Below are 22,205 nucleotides of genomic sequence, written 5' to 3'. Positions count from 1 at the left end.
AGAAGAGATTCCAGTTTGTGTCCCACAGGAGAGCGGAACCTGGCCACCACGAAGGGTGGAGCAGCAGGATGGGAGTGTGGCTGTTGTATTTCCTGATGAGAAAGGTGTCGGAGCCAGTCAATACTTGCACAGCTCCTGGCTGGCTAAAGCACTGCTGGCTTTTGCTTGAGAAATGTGTCATACATATCCTAAGAGTGTGAAGCAGGTCTGGAGCCTTGTGTTTACAGGGAGGGGAAGATTAAAGGAAAAGTCCACTAAGAAGTCAGGCTTTGTAAGTTCTGCTGCTCACAGAGCAACTTGCTTTAGCTCCCATGCTGCCTTCCCTTCTTCGCATCACTGCTTTGCTTCTGGAGGACAATATATAGTTCCCATCTTAAAATATGATTTCATGATTTAATCTGAAATATGTTACAGTTTTTAGGGCATTGTTAGAGAGTTCTATCATAGAATCATTTTTAGTAGAAAAACAGTGATGCTTACTTAAAACAGTTTTGGCTCATGTAGTACACTGGTTTCTCTTACTGCAGGAAACACAGGAATACACACGAAATGTTGTCAGATACTGCCTTGAAGCACTTCAGGACTGGTTTGATGCTATCAACTTTGTAGATGAGGTAAATATCCTCAGCCAATTTAAGTGAAGTACTGTGATTAAACTTCAAAGGTGATACACTCCCTCCCCCCCCCCCCCAATTAAATCATAGTTCTAGGTACTGGATAAAAAAGGATTGCTGTGCTGAAATTAGAGTTTGTAGTTAATAGTTGCAATGTTACGTCCTAGGATTGTTTCTTCCAGGTTCTTGATGGTTTAGATTTACTGGTGCAAGCTGAAGTAGTGCGAGTCTTAAAAGCATTGTCATTCATGTGCTACTGTTCTGGTGAATGAGCTGAAGCAATGGCAAAACAGAAGTCCTCTTCTGATATGGTAGCGGGAAGCAGTTTTGCCACTTCAACAAGGGATACTCAATCAGAGTAGTGTTGTTACCTACTGGGGATTTAGTAAGCAATTAACTACAGTTGTCTGACTGAGGAAATTTATGAATCATTGGTAAGTGCAGAGAATGAACTAATATTAAGTTAGTGAAAACAGTCCATCAAATATAGACATGCGAGGTACTGTTCTCAGTGGTTGTGAAAAAGATACGTGCAGGTTTGTGGTTTTTTCTTGTTAATATATGATATTAAAGTATCTTTATTTTACTTTCAGCCAGCTCCTAACCAAGTTACTTTTCATTTGCCATTGCACCGTTACTTTGCCATGTTTTTAAGTAAGGTAAGCACATGTTTTAGTCACGGAGATGGTGGAAATTCACTGTTGAGAGTGATTGTTCAGTAGAGTGTATGCTTGCTTTTGTTTCTAGGCCGTCAAATGCCAAGAACTAGATCTGGATACAATCTTGCCAGATCAGGAGATGCTGATGAAACTAATGATTCACCCACTTCAGATTCAGGTACAGGCAGGCTTCTGACTTTGCAGATGTAGAGATATACAGTAAAAAATAATTGCTGTTTGATTCTTTTAATCCCAGTCACTTAAACATATTTATAAGTATTTAACAAGGGCGAGTATGTCTTAATTGGGGAATATCAAAATAAGCAATATGTGACAATAACAGCTAGAATATACCAAGTAGTTAGGATAATTTTTTTTCTTTTTCCTATTTCCAAAATTAAATATGTGGCATTAATTATCATATTGTAACAAGTATGATGATAATATTCACTATAGCACTTCCAAAAGTTTAGGGAGAACCAGCCCTTTGAAAACATGGAATTACATGTTCATGGAATAGCTACCAGAGGAGTGCAAGTTGAGAAGAAACCTAAAGCTAAAAATTTCCTATTTTAAATTGAGAATGAGTTCAGGAATGGATGCACCCTACCACTTTTTTTTTAACTTACAATTTGTATTTATTTTTATGTACGTGGTAACGACCAATATTTGTAATCACTGCTTTTGTATCTAACTTCTTTTAACCGTGATGCCTTCATTTTTGGAGTACTTTTCAAGATTTTAATAAGTACATGAATCACTTCATTGGCTTTGATAACTTTTGTTGTCTGAAATATGCTTTTATATGAAAGTATAGCATGTGTTTCATAAACTTGCAGTGGTTCCTTTTCATCCCTTGCTCTCCAGAAGTATGTTAGTATAAAAAAGGCGTATGTATGAAGGCATAGTGTGTATGTATCAATATGTGTAATAATATATTGATGATTTGCTAATGTTGAACTGAATAGCTGAATATCCCCGAAATGTTTGTAACTTCGTGCTTTATTTTATTTTCCCTGAACAGGCAAGTCTTTCTGAAATTCACAGCAATATGTGGGTTAGAAATGGCCTACAAATTAAAGGGCAGGCCATGACTTACGTGCAGTCTCATTTCTGCAATTCGATGATTGATCCTGACATTTATCTGCTGCAAGTAAGTTACGTTTTCTGAGAAGCCAAGCCAGTGCTTGTTTACACACAAACTACTGAATCAAATGCATTTATTCTCTTTCTACAGGTCTGTGCCTCTAGGCTGGACCCAGATTATTTTATTTCATCTGTTTTTGAAAGGTAGGGTTAAAAGATGAATGTTCTTGTTCAGTGTTGTGCGAGCTGTTGACTAATTTATGCCATGTGAGAGAGAAGTTGCGTAGCTGATAAACATCTTCACTGGTACAACTCTGCCTAGCCAAAACTAACACTTAAGGGCTCTACCAAAAGAGGAACCTCAAGGTATATCCTTGTTTTTATATGGGATTGGCTTTTGATTCTGGATAAAACCAGGGCTTGAGAACAGATTTGTTTGCATTAGCTGTTATATATTCATGAATGTAAGGTGTTTTCATGTGGAATAAATATCACTATGGCACATTCCATAGTTAAACAAAAAAAATCCAAATTTAAAAATAAGAGGGTTTTCATGTATGTTTGTATTACGTATTGCATTATGCATTTCATTTTGTATTAATTATGGGTTGTTGAATGAATGGTATCCTGAGTTTATCGGTACATTTCACGTTGGTGTTTTAATGTTGGAGAATGATGTATCTGACTTCACTGTTTGCTATGTAGATTTAAGGTGGTAGATCTATTAACGATGGCATCACAGCATCAAAATACGGTTCTTGATTCAGAGCACGAAAGGTCCATGTTGGAAGGAGCCTTAACGTTTTTGGTCCTTCTATTAAGTCTTCGTTTACATTTAGGTAAGAATCGCTGCTTTAGGAATACTTGTATGTAAATAACATGCCTGTTCATTTATATTCAACATTTAGTAGCTACCATGAAGCTGATTAATCATATAGTAACTTAAAGCATTTGATACTTGGTTTCATTTTTGCCAGTTACTGAATCACTGTGAGGGTGGTGAGACACTGGAACACGTTGCCCAGAGGAGCTGTGGCTGCCTCATCCCTGGAAGTTTTCAAGGCCAGGTTGGATGGGCATTTGAGCAACCTGGTCTAGTGTGTGATGTCCCTGCCCATGGCGGGGAGGTTGGAACTAGATGAGCCTTAAGGTCCCTTCTAACCCAAACCATTCTATAATACATAGAAATGCAGGGAAAAAAAACAACTTTAATAGAAGTGGGTGATTTAAATATGTGATCACACGAAGATTCTGTGTCCTTTTCAGAAAGACAGCAGGTTTACTTTGTGCCTATCTTTTCTGACTGAGGTTTTATTAATGTTTGTATCAAGTTTAACTTGCATTTAATGATCAACGTCTGCTGAATGTGTGTTTTTTAAAATCACACTATTTTAATGGCTTTTAAAATTTTACCCTTCTAGGAATGACAGATGATGAGATCCTCAGAGCAGAGATGGTTGCCCAACTCTGTATGAATGACAGGACACACAGTTCATTATTGGATCTTATATCCTTGGCATATATTAATTAATGTGCACGTATGAGAATGACAGGTACTTGGATAATCGTAGGATTTTGGAGCTTGTGAACAACATGTTTTCAGCTTATGTAATTACAAAAAATCTTGTAAAGGTGTGTTTGCATATACTTACCAGCAAAGGCATTTGATCCAACTTTGGTTTTTCTTGCGAAATATGCAGTAGGTTGTAATAGTTAATATTGATCCAAAATGCTGAACTGCACTTATTTTTAGTATTTTTTTAAACACTCCAAAATTCTTTTAGATGTGAGGTGAAAAGTTTCTTTTCCAATGGCATTTTTTAAAGTTTAGCCAAGCATCACCTTTATCTAGATTTGAGCCTTCGATTATTGCTAATTTTATGCCAGTATAAAAAGCAGCCACTCTATGCTATATTGGCATTTGCTATCAATAGCTAAAAATGCAAATAATAGCAATTCTGAATGCTGCTTTGAAATTGGAGGGGAATGCATATGTCATGGGAGGAAGCATCTTAATTGAAGAATAGCAAAATCTAGGAAGTCTTTCTGCACAGTGAAATATGGTTCATGTTCCTAAATAGTTGAATTCAAATACTCAGGTCTTAACTGCTATCAGTGTATTAGGCTGTGTAGGCAAATTAAATGACTTGTGATGATTGCCCAAAAGAGCTTGCAGTCCAGGGATAGGCAGAGCAAAAATATTAGGCATTTATAAAGGTGGGAAAGAAGATTGAGAGTTACAAATATGTGATAAGAATTATTATTATGATACCACTTAGTAACTCAATCACTTAAGTATGTAAAATAAGCAGATCACTTAAAGTGATTCACTTAACTTTATAAAATAAGTGAATAATTTATACAGGCAATCACTTAAGTTTCCTTATTTGTAATTGCTGCTTGTGATTTGGGGTAGTACCAGTAAGTCACTTGAGTGTTGCTACCAAAAATGAGAAGTAGCCAATCCAAAATGGAGAATTACTTATTGTGTTTATGGATCCCAAACTATTTACTGCACTTGGCTGTAAATGTAAAATATTCTTGCTATGAAGAGAGCCAAAGTGTTAATAAATAAAGGCAAGTACAAAAAATTTATATATACTACAGATAGTAGTTTTTATTTCTCATTTAATACTTCTTTAGCCAAGCATGTAGCAATTGGCTTGCTTTAAAAAGTTTAGTATTTAAAACTAGGAGGCTTTGATTCACTTCAGTAATAGTTATTGTTCCATTGCAGCTGGAGCATACAGACCTCTTGTGGTAAACACAGAGCACTGCCGAAACGTAGCCTCTGAAATGAGTGACTGAAATTGTCAAGAGGGGAGTAAAACGCTGTGTACTGCAACTAAGTTAACTTTGCTTTCCTTAACACAAACGTTACATTCCAGAAAACCCCAATCCTAAAAGTGGTATTATTCCGGGCAGCTTAAGCTTTGAATCGGTCTTGTCAGCAGTTGCTGATTTTAAAGCTCCTGTTTTTGAACCTGGAGGTTCCATGCAACAAGGAATGTATACACCTAAAGGTATAGTAATCAGTGTCCTCATGTAAAATAGTGGTAAGATGCTTAACCAGAGGTTTCTTTTTTAGGAAAACAAACAAGTAATAAAGCCCAACCAACCAGTAAAAACCTCACCTTACCCTCCTCACAAAAACCCTAAAGCCACCACCACCAATACCCCACAAAACTTGTTTGACTTTTTCATGATTGTCTATCTCTTCTGTTTAAGAGCACTGCTGAAGACTGTTAGTAGTTTTTAATAATTCCATTTCGATCTAGAGTGAAAATGAGCTTCTCATATTAATTGGGTATCCTTAGAAAGCAAGGGAAAAATGAAGAACTGAAAAATTGTTATTTGTATTTCACTGATATGCATATGTAATTACTCATGAGATTTAAAAAAGTCTGATTTACGTTCTTTAGAGTCTACAACTGTATGCACTAGTGAGGTGTCAGTTGCAGAGATATTGCCTTTGAACTTCTCCACATTTTGATTATTAAAGTTATCATGATATATAATTCATTCTTTTCATATTGCTTAACTATCTTAGTATCCTGTAACATTTTTCCTAGTCGATAGTGAGGGTCTAGAACAAAGTTCAGGCTGGACTGGTTACAGAATATTGTTGTGTAATTCTACTGTGCATACAGTGCAAAAATGACAAGTTTCTTCTCCCAACCAACTCATCATCTAAATTGAACTCAACACAATATTGGTATATCACAGGAGAGGAAAAAATTAGCAACTCAGTGTTCCATTACTGTTTCCTGTCACTGAGCAGATAAGCCTGTAGGAATTTGAAATGCTGCATGTGCTCTGGTTACGCTTCAGCTCATGGGAAAGCTGAAGAGGGATTAACTCCTTCCTCCCCTGCATGCCTCCCTTGAGAACTAGCACAGTTGGGTCTGACAATTTTGAAACTATTGGGTTTGTAGGCTGTGTTCTTTTGTGGATTTTGTTGTTGTTAGTACAATATTAGTTCTTAAATTAACTTGTTTGGTAGTTTTTGTACGGGGAAATAGATGAGTCAGTGAAGCTTTCACTTTGTATACAAATTAACAACCAGTGAGTTAATTTTGTGAAACCACCGTTTTGGGAATTAATTTGTTCTGGTTCCTTGATGTGTAGTTAGGCAGCTTAACACCTATGTATTTAAAAGAAATTTATTTTAATGTAATATAAACTGTGTTTCCTTATGTCGTGTCTTGGTTTTTTTGAGCTTGTGACATACTGGTCTTTTTCATAACACAGTGTGAAAAAAAAAAAATAAGATGGATTTTTAACTATAGAACTTTAGGGAACGTTATAGTTGGTTTTGGTTGGTTGGTTTTGGCTTGGGGTTTTGGTTTGTTGGGTTGTTTTTTTTCTCTTTACTTTTGTATTTGGGTTTGTTTAACATATTTTACCTCTGGAGTAGGTGGTTTATCTTAAAGTGTTTTTTTCTTAAAGTAATAAAAAACTGAAAGAGCTTCTGCAGAAATAAAAGCCAGTATGGTTTTCTTATGTATTACAGCTTTGTGTTACAATCTTTGTAAGACTATATAGGTTCTCAAAAAGAACGGTGATACTCCAGTTGCTTTTAAGAATTGTAGTTTGTGGCCTGTCACTGTTTAAGCAAGTCATATTGAAATCCATTTTCCCTAATCTTTGTCTTCCCTAAATTTAGGGGAAAAATGTACTTTATGATCACTGAAGTTCCAGATTCTCCTTCTATTAACCATCAGTTTAAAAAACAGGACATAGTTCTTCCTGTTCTCTGTGGATTTGTGTGCTGAAGATATGTGTGTTCATTTCTACTATTCCGTATATGGTCACTTAGTCCTTTTTCCTAGTTGTGCATTAGCAGCCCAGACAAGCTTGGTCTGTGTTTCAGACTGCAGTAGTAAACTATGTCCAGAAAAAAATGCACTTTTTGCAAGCTAAGTTTGATCATATTTCATACATAGTGGAAACTATGCTAAGTGTTCTCTCTCAGCACCGTGTGAGATTACCTGTAGAACTGTTAACAATAGCAGGGGTTGATAGGAGCATAGACTGCTTGTCTTCCCACCTGGGGGAATTTAATCTCAAAAGCTGGTAAAGCTGCTTCCTTTTGCCTGTGAAAACTTTAAAGAATGTTGTAAGCACTTGTTTTGTGTTATGCCTGCTGGTGGAGCTAAAATTCTGTATCTACTGGGTTTCTTCTTCCTTTGATGGGGTCATTGAATCTTGCCTTCAATTGCTGTGCTACCAAAGCTAAGGACTTTGAAGCAATTAATGGAATGAACATCTTCATTTGGCTTTAGGTTGGAAACTTAGGGTTTTTTTATTAAATAACTTGTAAATAAAAAAAAAAAATCAGTTAAATGGGATATCTTTATAGTCTGTTTAGACTTTTCTGTTTGTGATTGCTCTGAAAAGCCGCTCTGCATGTTACTTTAGAGCTACCAAATTAAACAGAGATAATGAAGATTTTAATGCCAAAATAATGCATAGGTTTTAGTAATAAAACAAAGGCATGTTTGTAAATGATTGATCATAACTCTTTTTGGAGAAGAAGGTTGGCCATTTTCAAGACTGAACAGAAAATTGTGTTGTAGTCTTTTGGTTCACTGCATTTAGTAGTTAAATATCACCTACATGCTAACTGCTGTGCACTCCTTCTGTTTTCAAGAGGGCTTATGCTTATCAAGTACCAAATGAAAAATGTTGTAAGCCTTTTCTTACTTGTACTTGGAAATTAAAAAGAGCAAAACAAGATGCGTACAGAAAAGGTGGTTTTGGTACTGCCTTTGTATACTTACAGTTGGATAAATACACTTACTTAATTTTTAAATTTAATTAAAATTTATTTTTTAAAAATTTCCTCAGCATATATTGCAACTATTTTATCAGAAATGTTAGTTTTCTTTTTATGTTTTATCCCACGTTGTAAATTATTACGTAACAGAAAAGAAAAAAATAAAAGAAAATAAAGCTTGTTGATAGAAAAGATGTATTGTCTTAATAGAGTGTTAATTTTTTTGTTTTGAAACTAATAAAAATTTCACCAAAAATACTGTTCTGTCCTGACAAGTACTAGTAATTATTAGTACAGTAAGTATTATTAATAAGAATTAGTAAAATTATTGTACTTCAAAAATTATTATATAATAGAAAATTACATAATTAAAGCTAGTTAAGAAGAGAATCTAGAATAAGTCGTAAGGTCTTTAAAGAGGATTTTGACATGTAACTTCTTTCAAAAAACAGCTGAAGTTTGGGATAAGGAATTTGACCCCGTCATGGTAATACTTCGAACGGTTTACCGTAGAGATGTGCAGTCTGCAATGGACAGATACACAGCATTGTAAGTTGGATCGTTTTTAGAAATCTAACATCCTGTTGTTGCTCATTGCACAATAATTTTTTTGTTTTCATTGTCTGGTAATGCTAGTTACGTACCAATGTTTCGAGGCCTCAGATTTGTCCTTGGGTAAATAGTTTATAAATTTAGAAGCAAAGCAGTATCAAGGCTTTGGTTAGCTTAGTCTCTTACTCTTCCATAAATATTTAGAAATACATAGGAAGTGCCACAGACTAAGTAGTGAATGTCATCACAGATGAAATACTTAACCAAAAGTTAATGTTTAAAAATCAGTTAAAATTACTTAAAGAAAGCAGCCTTATCCATTTTTATTTATTTTAGGTACATGAAATGCAGTATTACAGTGTTCTGCATTTTGAAATAATACTGAAGACAGTGTGGGTTTTTTCTGTGTATTCTCCCATGGCAGAAACCATAGGTGAATTAAATACTGATTTAAATACAGGAAAAAACATTTGTGGGACTCTCTTAAGTTCTAAGAAGCAAGATTAGTTGGTCTTAATTCTGTTCCTTAGCATTCCATCCCTTACAGTTTCTTATCCTTGCAGATTTTGATTTCAGCTAATTTAATTTGTTGGGGCGTTTTTTGGTGGTTTTTTGGTTGGGTTTTTTTTCGTTTGGTTGGTTGGTTTTTTGGGTTTTTGTTTTGTTTTGATTTGGGTTTTTTTTTTTTCTCTCCCCACACATTGGGAGTAAAAATCAAGGTTTAAAAACCCTTAGAATAAAATTAGTGAAATAATCCTCTGCCCCTATGCTCATTTCGTTAAGTCAAAGGGTCATCATAAATGTACACTGTAAGTAATTTTGAGTAGAGTAATATTCTATTAAGTACCTGCATTATCTACTGCACTGGATTTCAGCTCTTTATTAGAATTTGGGTCCATGTTGAACTTAATACTTAATTTTTTTAAGTTCACAGATATGGTAGCACTGGTAATGTCAGCTAGAGCTAATGTAAAAGCTGGAGAGGGACTTTTTACAAGGGCATATGGTTACAGGACAAGGGGGAATGGCTTTGAACTAGAAGAAGGTAAATTTAGGCTAGGTGTAGGGAAGAAATTCTTCTCTGTGAGGGTGGTGAGACACAGGAATAGATTGCCCAGAGAAGCTGTGGCTGCCCCATCCCTGGCAGTGTTCAAGGCCAGGTTGGACAGGGCTTGGAGCAACCTAGTCTAGTGTGTGGTGTCCCTGGCCATGGCAGGGGGGTTAGAAGTAGATGAGCTTTAAGGTCCCTTCCAAACCATTTTGTGATTCTATGATTTCCATGTCTAGCTTTCCCTGTTGTCATTTCTACAGATGTGAGATTTCTATGTTGGATGTCTGACTAACGTGGATTTGGGTGAAGTGGAAAGTTTTCCATCTCTTTGATGTGCCTCTTAGAATGAAAATGGAATTCTTAAATTCATAGCTTAATTTAATAGCAGTAATTGAAAATTCATTTAACTTTATAAATAAAAGTCATTTAAATCAGTGGTAATCCACACAAAAATAAGAATGGAATGCTTTTGGAATGCTGCTTAAATAAATGCCTTAGAAATGCTCATAAATTCTGAAGTCAGTCTAAACAAAAGGAATGCAGGATAGTTACCTGTAACAGTGGCAGTTGTCTACATTATGGTAGTGTTTAACATGAGTCTCATTTCTTTCAACAGTTTAAAGCAAAGTGGTAAATTCCCTGGGAACCCATGGCCTCCTTACAAGAAGAGAACACCGCTGCACCCAAGTTACAAAGGTCTCATAAAGCTTTTGCACTGTAAAACTCTGCACATTGTGCTGTTCACACTTCTTTATAAGGTACTGTCATAATTCTCATTAAGTCCAGTATCTTATTTCTGTTTTTTTCAGAACAGGAGTTCTTAGAAGCATGATATTTGAATAGATCGTTTAGAATAGTCAAGTTCAAATTGATACAATGTTTTTTTGTTTGGTGGTTTATTTGTTTTGTTTTCCGAGTGTGGTATGATGATGTTTTTTGACCAGTTTCATGATTTCATGAATGATTATTTCGTATATACATACACTAAGTCAGGTACCTGGGTGGATTAGCAGTACTACTCTGTGGAATGCTATGTTAACCATCAGAGTTGCCATTTGAATTGTTGCTCCTTGAGAGTTCCAGGGAACATGATGGTGTGAGAAGTGTTCCTTTGGCTCCCACTGCAGTGTTCTAAGGCATCAGCAGCCTCTTTAAATATATGCAACCTTGATGGCTTTAGATCCTCGGTGGCAAATATGCCTCAAAACTGCAGTTGGTTCTAACATCACTTCCCAGATACAGTTCTGGATTTTGATAATGTTATAGCACTTGTTTTTCAGGACTGCCTTTAAATTGTGTTTGTTTTGTCTTTCGCAGTTGGCTGCCCTTTTTAAGAGAAGGGCATCCTTTTTGAAGAGTACATTCATCAGAAAATGGGACTTTAAATCTGTCTTTGTATTTGGAAAGTGCTTTCAAAGCACTGTGCTGCAGAGGCAGATGGGGGTCTATAAGAAGTGGTTTGATTGAATAGTACTTTTCCTGGGCAGACTTTCCTTTCATGCCGTCTTAAGTGCTCCCAGGTCCCCTAAAGCTCTTGTTTTGTTTCACTGTTAAACTTCAGTTGAATAGAAAATATCTGTTGCTAAGTATAGTAATAATGTGGTATTTATAAAGAGCTGTGCTTATTCCCATGAGTTGTTACTGCTGATTTCTTTCTGTAACAAAGTATCTTGTAAGTTGTCAGTATACCATTAAGATAAATGAAGACTTGAGATTTTACCTGAATTCGTTCGATAGATTTCACCTTTATGAGAGAAAAGGACTTTTTCTCAAAAGCTTCCTATTGTTTTCAAATTAGTTACTTCAGTAAACTGTAGGTTTTACTGTGTAACTAGTGTAATTTCAAAAAACCCCCTTAAAAAGAATGTGTAAAAATTTTACTATTTAACTACTAATTCTTCCTTCTCCTCACATGCCATTCTGTTATGGGTAATGCTCATTTCTGTAGCAGCCTGTCTACAGTGAAATTTTCAACATACTTTCTCATCCACTTTTTTGTTAACTTGCAGGCTCTTGCCATTCCCCTTAAATCAGAATATTCTCAAGAGAAAAGCTGTCCGGGTTTTTAATTTCAGCAGCACTGCTGCTTCCTCTCAATGCATTGAAAGCTGTGTTAGAAGAAAGATATGGGCATTTATTAATTTAAAGATAAAGTTATTTATTATTTATAATTAAAAAGGATTATGTGAAGATGGTTGTGAACTAAATTAATGTTAACCCTTCTGGTGTTTCCAGTTATTCAGGCATTGCTTCTAGGACTAGGACATTATGAGGCCTTCTGGTGACTAGTCGCATGAAAAAGAGAGGGAAGGCTAGGGACAGCTCTTTGCTTGTACCTGACAGTAGTGGTATCTGTGTGGCTTTACCTGGCATTTTGATGTTAAAGTAAATTACAGCTTGAACTGGTAACAATTCTAAGTTACAAGTTTGACTGGAAAGATGTAAAATTAAATTTTGTTCTTGTGGTGATGCTCAAAGGTTAGTTTTTTCTAAACCTCAATATAATTTTTAGTAATCTTAAAAAAACCCAAAAAATAAAACCTTGGAGTCCAAAGTGTGTTATCCAGAAAACTCTTTTGTAAGTTAGATATATTAAAATCTTAATAGGCTGAGTGGAATAATGATTTCCTGTCTTTTAAGTATAACACTGCTGTTGATCCATCACATCCACATGTCTTATTTTGTAGTAGTGCTCCATTACTATTATTCAAGAGCTGTATTAACGTTATTACTCTTACTATTGTTAGCCTACTTGGAAGTTTGTGGGGTTTTTTTAATCCTACAGCATAATCATGTATTTGGGGGAGCATTCAGTCATAATGAGCGATATCTAAAATATCCTGCTGATGTTTCAGAGTAGATATTCCAGGAAATTGAATAGGAAATTCACTGCTCTTGGAAATAATTTTTTCCTAACTGTATTTTTATGCATATGATAGGACTTAGAAAGTGTTACTGTGCAACAAAAAGAAAACTATTTTACATGCTAAAATTGGTGCTCAGTGTTGACCGAAAATACACTAGGGTAGCAAGTGTTGTTATGGGGTTCTGTCTGCCCAGTCTTTTCTTTTTAACTGATACTCGTATCTCATGAGAGAGCTTTTACGAACACAGGGATTAATTAAAGAGGGGGGAAAAAAAAAAGGGGGAAAAAAAACCCAGGCAAAAATCAACCTGTGTTGCTCAAGACATTCTTCTGCCTTTCCTGGTGTGGCTAACCTGGAAGGTCATGCTCTGAGACACGATTTGTAGGTAGTATATTAAGCTACTTTCTTTACCATCTAGTTTGTTAGAGCTGTCCATGAGGTTTTTAGCATTTTTGGGTTGTTTGTTTTTTGGGGTTTTTTTGTAATAGGGATTGTGAAACTATCAAAGACGAAACCGTCTAACATGTGAATGTCTTTTTTTCTGCCTAGATATTAATGGATCATCAGAATTTATCAGAACATGTGCTTTGCATGGTTTTGTATTTGATTGAGCTGGGATTGGAAAATTCTCCAGAACAGGAGTCAGATGAAGAGGTAAGAATAAATACCATCTTTTTCATTAAAATATAAAAGTATTGTCTAATGCTTCAGTGTTATTTAAAAATAAATGTCTATTGAAATTATAATTTTACCATAGGAATAAAACATCTTAAGTAGGGATTGCATACTGTTGGGAAGAGGATTTTGGGAGTTTGCAGTTTCTGTATATATAATCTGATAGCACAGATTGGTTAGATCTTTACTACTCTGTAAATTAGTACATGAAATTGGGTGCAAAAAAATTCTGTTGATCCTAAAACTCACTTAAATTTCTGGATTTTTCAACTGAAATATTTATCACTGAGCATTTTATTGCTAAAGCCTGTATCTTCTAAAGTATGTCAATTAGCCAAAATTTCAACTGTGCTTTTGATGAGAATCTGAATATAAAGAGCCATTATTTTTGTGATTCCAGATTCCCTTATGGTATATGACTTTCTTAATTTTTCCTGCTGTTTAACAGTGCTTATATGACTACAGATCTGCCACTTTTTTTTTTTCCCCTTCAGAGATTGACTTTGTATAGTTTTGGATTTTTTTGATTTTTTTTTTTTTTTTTTTTTTTTTTAATTAGTCTTAGATCGTACAGCTTTGGATTACTCTGAGTAGTTCCTTTTAGTTCTGCTAGATAGCTGCGATGGCTGTATTTGATTATATTCAAATCGAATGCATAGGTTTATGTACTTAGCAGACCTGAGCTTCATGGTAGGCATCAGTCATATAATTTTAAAGGGGTGTATCAGCTTTAGTGAGATGCATAGTGTTCAACATACATGCTCCGGTCTCATGGAGAGGTGATGGCCTCTGTAATACAATTATAAAAGCCACATGAATTATTGTAACACATAAAAGCAAGTATACTCCTTTCTTTATTATTATTTTAGGAATCTGCAGGTGGTCAAGAGCGTTGCCATGATAGTTGGTTTCCAGGTAGTAACTTGGTTTCTAACATGCGTCACTTCATTAACTATGTCCGAGTAAGAGTACCAGAAACTGCTCCAGAGGTGAAGAGGGAACCACCTGCAAGTACAAGTTCTGATGGTTTAGCTTCATCACAAGTAAGTATATACAAATACGAGTCCTTTTTTCCAGACTAGTTTAAGGTATTGCCTGTTTGGGCTTTTTTGTTAGGATTTCTTTTTCACTGTTTTTATGAATTGCTTAGGATATATTTTTTTCTCCGGTAATCTTTCTTAAGTGTACTGATAACAGAGATAGAAGTTACTTCAAATGATACTTCCTTGCAAATGATGTATTTAATGACTTTTTTTTTTTGTCCTCAATCTACCAGAGTTCAAGGCGGAAGAGCCTCCAGAGAGAGGTAGATCTGTGTGCAGTTTGTTCTCTTAAGCGATCAGCTTAGCAACATGGCTTTAATTGTGCTCACCTTAACATTCAGTGAAATCTAATTTTCCTGAATTTCCTCTAAATTCATATTGCAGGGACTCGTGCTTTTTTCGTATTATTGATTGTAATCTTAGGTAGTAGACTTTTAAACAATGAAATGCTCTTACATTTTTAATACATATTTTGAATTAAAAGCTTTCTATCAAATATAAAATGTTATTGATAGCTTTCTGCTTGAGCTTTGTGTTTAGGCCTGTTTTGTCTTGCCAAGATATTACTAACATTTAATAATGTAGAGTAGTCTTAGCGTTCTTGAATTTAGGGAACTTTAACCTTACATTGAAAGCGCATTTTAAATGATTAATGGCAAGTTTGTTTGTTTGGTTGGTTTTTTTTGTGAAAACAAAATGAAGATGTAATCGGTGGGATCCTGAAAAATTTATATCCAGTTGATAATACAACCTCTGTGTCAGGACAGCTTTTGTATACAGCACTTCAGATTACTGTATGCCAGATGTAGTGAAATATAATGGATATTTCTTTTGCATGTTAATGTTAGGTAAATAGCTCAAAATTTAAAGTAGGTAGCTGAGATGAAATAGAACATAAAGAAGGTAGGTGAGATGATTGTCAGAATCCCACTTTGATCTCTGAAGTATTTGATATCTCTTGGCTGCTCAGTGTCCTGAGAAGGAGAGGGTAAGATGGTTAAGCATTCTGAATTTCATGTTCAAAATATTGAGGAAACATCTCTGCTAGGGATTCAGTATAAGTGAGTTGCTTCCATGTGCCCTTAATTTGGGACTGAAAGCAAGGTTAGTATAGATAGAATAGGGCTCTGTCATTAATGTAACTGCACTGATGCTCATGTGTCTTGAATAGCAAGCTCTGCTTTCAGATATGGATATGTGGCTTCTGGATCTCAGCTACTAAACCTACACAACATGGATAGTGCACATGGGATGTGTGGGCTCACCTGTGTTCACCTCTGTGGCTTATGAGTTACATGGTGCAGCAGTGCTCAGCACATTTAAATAAAGACACTTAAATGATATGAAGATACTGAAATTATGAATATTCTAGAATAAGTAAGGAAATATTTCTTTGGAAAACAGAATTCTGAGTTAGACTAGAGCAAAGCCAGTTGTTGGTTGTTTTGGTATGGATGACATTTTCATTTTGTACTTGGCTTTTTATGCAGCTGTATATTACAGATTTATATAAAAACATAATACGTGGGCTTAGTATTTTGCTATACCAAATCCCAATGCGTTTTGGAAGGGGGAGAGGAAACTTCAAATGTTTTGTGCTTTTCCTCCTAGCTTAAAATATTTTTTTATAGTTTTTTTAATATATGTTTATAAATCTATATTAATTATACTTGTATTTTTGAAAATTGAACATTGTAATTTTTTTATTTATTTTTTTTTTTCCCCAAGAACTCGGGGACAGCTCAAGTGTTCAGTTTGGTTGCGGAACGTAGGAAGAAATTTCAAGAGATCATCAATCGGAACACCAGTGAGGCAAATCAGGTGGTTCGGCCCAAAACATCAATGAAATGGTCTGCACCTGGAGCAACTCCACAGCTAACCACAGCCATTCTAGAGGTCAAGGAAAGCATTCTGTCCTTGCTGATCAAATTGCATCACAAACTCTCAGGAAAACAAAACTCTTACTATCCTCCGTGGCTGGATGATGTGGATGTTTTAATCCACCCAGAAATCCCAAGATACTCTCATGGTGATGGAATGACGGCAGTAGAAAGAATTTTATTGAAAGCTGCTGTACAGAGCAGATTGAATAAACGTATAATTGAAGAGATATGCAGAAAGGTGACACCTCCTGTACCACCAAAAAAGATTAGCTCTGCAGAGAAGAAAACTTTGGATAAAGAAGAAAGGTAACATTAATAACAAAGTAAAGGGGCGATAGAAGGGTGATGTGTGGTGTGCATCTGTTGACTAATCTGTCTCTAGGTCTTTGCATGAATTACTTATGAAAAGAATGTCTTAATTCTACTGTTCTTTTCTTTAGCCATTTTGAATATACATGTTTTACATGGGTATTGAGGAAGAATGTGCACCTTGCTAATTAGATCTTTGCATTAGAAAACTTTCATAATAATTTTATGTGATATACATGCTCACCCTTCATGTTGCCATATATACCACTCATATATACAAAGGTGAAGAATGAAGATTGTGTTAACTTGTGAGGCTTAACTTCAAGATGAGTTAGACAATTTTTTTATTTCATGTTGTTTGTTCATTCACATGAACACATCACACCATTATTATTCTTGTTTGTTTACTATATGTGGCTTTGGTAATTCTGCCTTTTCTGCTTGTTCTGTACATTCAATTTAAAAATTCTGGTTTCCATTTTTAATAGTTTTTAATTTTTTTTTTTTTTTTTAATTCTATTCATATTTTCTTGTGATGTGGCCTGAAAACCTGCATGCCTGGTGCCTGTCTTGGACTGAAATCTTTTGGTGAAAAAACTCAGACAGTTTAAAGATTGAGGTTGGGCCATAATGGAGTCCTGAAAGCACCCAGATTACTAGCACTATTGAAACTGAGTGCAGAGAGCCTACTTCTCTTCTGCTTTTAACAAATATGTTGGCAAGCGAGTCCTGTGGAAGATGATTCATCCAGGTCAAATGCCTTCAGGACAGCAACTAGAGCTGAGAAGTAGAGGTGAAAACTAGGAATGGTAGGAGCAGAGCTGAAGACTGGGACTGGAAGGAGAAACCTTCTGGTCGATGTAATAGTGAGCAAAGGGAAGATGCCAGGTCAAATGAATAGTTGATGTGGGAAGATTCAGGCTGGCCAGTTGGGGATGATAGGGAAGAACTGGATTGTCAGGACAGGAATACTCAAAGAGGAATAGCAAATGAAAGAACCAGTTTTTAGTGAAAATCTTAGTGGGGGAGAATGGAGTTTTGAGACTTGGTAGGAGAAGGAAGAACAGGAATACAAATGCCTGGAAGGCACGAGTAAGAGATTGGCATTCAGGGGGGATGTAATAAAGTCAGCCAGAAAGAAGAGTTGGTTGGAGGGGGGAGAGGGGAGCGGGAAGAGACTGGTAACAGGAACAATGCATTTGAAGTGGGAGGATGGTGGATAGTGTTAGAACATTGGAGTGTAGAGAGTGGGGCATGTCAGGTCAGAGTATTCACCACACTAAATGAAGTAGAGGCAGGGTTCAAGCTGGAATAGACAAGAATAGTATACTTTGTCCATGCAGTATTTTGATGCATTAATGGTTTATGTAACCAGACTATAACTATGGTTCTAGAAATTTGGGTAGAAACGTGCAGCCATCTGACTCAGTTGATTTCTAGATTACCTACCTTTGTTTATCCTGCCATTCTTACTTGAAAATAATTTTTTCGTTAAATTTTCTCTGTTCAAGAGCTACACTGTACTTGAAAATTAAACATGAAAAAGGAGATTTAGGTTTTTTTTATAAGTTACATCCTGTATAAAGTAAAAATATTTTTTCTTGCAAGTGTTCAGTTAATAATTTAATTTTCAACATCCCTTCTAATAGTTCAGTAAATGAGAGAAATAGTCAAGTTTTAGTGTGTAAAATTCTTTCAGAAAATGCCAGACTGAATGGCTGCTTTAAATAAAACACAGCTACATCTTGGACACCTACTCATTATTGTGATACTCAGTAATGCTGGATTTATGTACGGGAAAAGGACAAGAATCAATGAATCAAGTAACTTTTTATATGGAAAAGGGTAAGGTCGTACCTTTCCCTCCAGAAAGGATGCGATGTTTTCAAGGGTCAGTTGTGGGCACTTTTAAGTTTTCAGTTAAGTTCTGGGGCTAGCTTAATGATGAAAATAAATGTTTCCCGTTCTTTGTTGTTCTGAGTGTTTTCTTCCCCCCAAATCCATAATGGCATTGAGGACCCATTAATGGACAATGTGATAATTGAAATGACTAATGTCATAGACTGACAGTGCTCATATAACTGGGTGGCAATTTTTACATTCTTTTTTTATTGTCTTGTTCTCTTATCCTTTTCCCCCCAAGTCTAGGTTTGTATTGGTGAAGACTAAGTAGACTGTGAGTGTTCAGTGATCACCCTTTTTTGGTTACTTCAACATACAATGACATATTTGGCATCACTGAGGCGATGGGTTGTTGCCATAGAAACCGTAATGCAGCTTGAGCTGTTTGCAGTATTTTTTCAATTGCAGTGTCAGACTCCCATGGGCCATCATGGAAAATTACAGTACTGAGCTGTACTGAATCTGTCAGAATTTGTTTATGTCTTCTTATTAAAGGCCTCTATTTGCAGTCACTCTGCTTTTAGTCAAGGCGTGTATTGAGAAGTTCTCAGGGAGGAATAAATGAAAACAGGTTTAATGAATGCCCTGGTATGATGCTCAGAATAATGAATCTTAGGATTGTTGTAAATGGAAGTTATTTTGAGAAATGGTGGCTGTACAACGTGACAGATAAATGGGCAGAGGTATTTGGGGTTTTAAGGTGCTTTTAAGAAAACAAGTTAGAAGCTTTGACTTATAAACAGGCCACTTAAGGATTACGTGTTACAGTATATTAGCTGCTTTGGTCCAGTGCATGTCTATTCCTGTGCCAGGACAACAATAAGCAGACAGTGCTGAGACTAAAGAGGACCCACCCATCAGCATATCAGATGCCAAGTAATGTTTTTAAATCCCTTGCTAGTTCTCTGAATCATCCCTGTGTGAGGGGAGTGCATTGTAAATGCTGATGCACAGAGTTTTTAGGTATGATAGAGCTTCCCTAGCTGCTCTGGGAAGGTGCTATGTAAAAGCCCCAGCCATGGGGTATGTAGGTCTTTACATGTGCCCTGTGGTGAGCAGCTGTGGTATGAGTTTTGTTTGGTTTTTCTGCTTGCACTGTCCCATTTCCACTCCTTGTAAACTCTTGTCAAAGTAAAGACCCTTTCTTGGTACCTCAGGAAGAGGAAAATCAATTTCTATTTTCATTGTCTTTTTACATCCATCCATATTCTTCTACCTGCTGCAGTATGTATATAGGGAGAGTTACAGAATAGCTGGTCATATAGTGTTGTACAGATCACTAATATAGTTTAAATGGAAAGATAGTCAAGAATGAGTCTAATGTCTTCCATTTGTAAATCCAGAGCCATATTAAACGATGAGGAAAAAGGTAGTCAAGTCAGTGTGGCTCCAGGGAGATAGAGGCCTTCAATCTGGGAGCAGTCTCAAACTTCTTTAAGTCTAGGTACAAAAGCTGTCGGTGACCAATATCTTGGGTAGAAGTGGGGGAACCAGTATAAGGAGCCTTAGCTGGAAAGTAAATAAATCATAATTGTTTCCCCTGGCATCAAGCTTGATATCGAAAGTGAGCGAGGTAGGCTGCTGCTATTATTACTACTACTACTATTATGATTACTTTTATCTTGTAAACATTGGTTGCTCACAGGAGCACTTGTTTTTGTACAAACAATTGACATTTGAATCTGTTATTCTTCTCTTACGTAACAGAAAAATAACTTTGAAGAATAAGGTCTTGGGTTCTTTTTCTTATGATGCTATGTCCGAATCCATTAAAAGATCCTTTAATTTTATGAAGGATATTTTAGAGCAGGATTTTATTTCTTTCTTTCAGACACAAAATAACTGTTAGGGTTGAAAATCTTTTATTTAGAAAAAACATGATTTTTGTATTACGTTGTTGAAGGTGGTGACTGTAATAAGCCTGAAACTACTAACGAAAAACTAATTTGTTGTCCTCCATTATATGTACTCTTTTTACTCTTTTTTTTTCTTTCTTTTTTCCCTTCCTTCCTCCCCACTTCTTTCACTCAGACGACAGAAGGCCAGGGAAAGGCAACAGAAATTGTTGGCTGAATTTGCCTCAAGGCAGAAAAGCTTCATGGAAACAGCCATGGATGTTGGTAAGTTTTTTGTGTGGTTGACTGCTTGTTCCCTCCCCCCATATTAGAATTAAGATTTTTACTCAGTTTAAAAAAAGGCAAACTGTATCCACTTGTTCACTAAATATTTAAGAGGCTTAAAGTTGTGTTTTCTAGGACAGATAATACTGAATACATAATTGCTAAAGAATAAATTAAATTATCTTGCAAATATTTACACAATTTTGTTACTACTTTTTCTTAATACACAGTGGATGAAACATGTGCTGTGTTTTTGGAAGTATTTACTTAACATCCCAAAGTTAGTTTGTCTTAAAGATTGCATTTTCTTTAATCTGTAATAATAAAATTTAAGATTATTTCTTTATAGAGCCTCAAATTTTAATATGGTAAAAGTTTTCCATTTTAAATCTCTGTAGAGAATTAAGGAAAGCATAATTTTTAGAACATGTTAGTTGCTTTATGTGATAACATTGTATTATATTTCAAGCACAGGCTTTACAGAAGAATCAGCTCTTGTTTTTCTTGAGGATAAATTGTTTCAGGTTCTGTAGTGTAGAAGCATGTAATCTTCATTAATTTGCTTGTGTTTAACTGAGGAATGGAAAATATTTTCATCATTTGGATTATTACTTCATTGAAAGTCAGCATTTTTCAAAGATTAAAAAAACCCCAGAAATCGGGTTGTTGTTTTTTTCCCTTCCCCCCTCCTCTTGAAATCAAATATCATCTGCTGTGTAGTTTGATGTGAGTTTAAGCACTGGCAACTGTTTTTGCTGAAGAAGTCTGGGTTTTTTTAAATTATTAAATTCTCTCCAGTTCATAAGTTTCTGAGAAAATTTATTCCTTTATACTTATGAAAGTCTTGTATAAAGCAATCATTAAAATTTCTTCAGCAAATAAATATGTATAGCGCTATGCTTGGAGGGTGTGCAGTCCAAAACAAAATCCACAAATAAAAATGAATTTAAGTCATGCTTTTTAAATTGGTAGCTGTTCCTTTTTAATCTATTTGTTGAAGTAAGGAAGAAGAGCTGTTCTACATATTAAAAATTAAGGCTTTTTACAGTCGTGGCTAATTGAAAGCAATTGGGAATCTTTGATTCTGCAGTCACCTATGTTATGAATTCTTGATATTGCAACTTTAAAGTTGATGGTTTTGTATATGAAATAACTTGTAGCTATATATATTTACCTGTCATAGCTATATTTTCATAAATACATATGCATGCATAAATACCCCATGCTTGAGTTTTATAAGCTGTGGTTAAGGTAACTGCCTTGATTTGTGGTTGAAGTATATTAAATAACTTAAATCAACGAATTACACAGTATGGAGGACTGACAGCTTTTACTTAACTGCATATGTCAGATATCTAAAAGAACCCCTAATTTCTTTAACAGGCAAACCTGGGCCCTTTGTCCTTACAACTGTGCATTGAAAAATTCTTGGGCATGCAACACTGAAATTTTGTTTCTTAGTATTTAAATAATGAATAACTCCAGATATCTCAACATAAAATGTAGTGTGTGTTGTCAGTTATAGCAGGTCGTGCACAGCAGTAGATAGAATCAACTCAGTGGAGTATGTTTTCATAAAACTGTTCTGTATGAAGACATTTCTTGGCAGCAACTTAATAGAATTCCAGGCATTGTGTTAGCTGAATAATTGCTTTTCTTTTCAAC

The 22,205-nt window shown here is 35.5% G+C and overlaps 1 protein-coding gene across 9 annotated transcripts in view; it reads left to right on the top strand.

The window, feature by feature from the left end:
• Positions 1 to 22,205, top strand: part of UBR3 (ubiquitin protein ligase E3 component n-recognin 3) — a 112,357-nt gene that overhangs the window by 37,834 nt on the left and 52,318 nt on the right. For 7 of the 9 annotated variants that reach the window (XM_030486052.1, XM_030486051.1, XM_030486048.1 and 4 more), the window contains 15 exons: positions 528 to 614; positions 1,208 to 1,273; positions 1,362 to 1,451; positions 2,298 to 2,426; positions 2,511 to 2,563; positions 3,065 to 3,198; positions 3,781 to 3,866; positions 5,241 to 5,382; positions 8,591 to 8,687; positions 10,358 to 10,499; positions 13,158 to 13,262; positions 14,153 to 14,326; positions 14,560 to 14,589; positions 16,055 to 16,515; positions 20,452 to 20,540. In XM_030486052.1, the coding sequence (XP_030341912.1) occupies positions 528 to 614; positions 1,208 to 1,273; positions 1,362 to 1,451; positions 2,298 to 2,426; positions 2,511 to 2,563; positions 3,065 to 3,198; positions 3,781 to 3,866; positions 5,241 to 5,382; positions 8,591 to 8,687; positions 10,358 to 10,499; positions 13,158 to 13,262; positions 14,153 to 14,326; positions 14,560 to 14,589; positions 16,055 to 16,515; positions 20,452 to 20,540 (1,885 nt within the window). The remainder of the gene's footprint in view (positions 1 to 527; positions 615 to 1,207; positions 1,274 to 1,361; positions 1,452 to 2,297; positions 2,427 to 2,510; positions 2,564 to 3,064; positions 3,199 to 3,780; positions 3,867 to 5,240; positions 5,383 to 8,590; positions 8,688 to 10,357; positions 10,500 to 13,157; positions 13,263 to 14,152; positions 14,327 to 14,559; positions 14,590 to 16,054; positions 16,516 to 20,451; positions 20,541 to 22,205) is intronic. The other 2 variants (XM_030486050.1, XM_030486049.1) reach the window with 1 other exon arrangement.

Source organism: Strigops habroptila, chromosome 5 (genome assembly GCF_004027225.2).
Source record: "Strigops habroptila isolate Jane chromosome 5, bStrHab1.2.pri, whole genome shotgun sequence".
Classification (NCBI taxonomy): domain Eukaryota; kingdom Metazoa; phylum Chordata; class Aves; order Psittaciformes; family Psittacidae; genus Strigops; species Strigops habroptila.
Note: the sequence above shows the minus strand (reverse complement) of the source record. Positions and strands in the feature narration are given on the sequence as shown.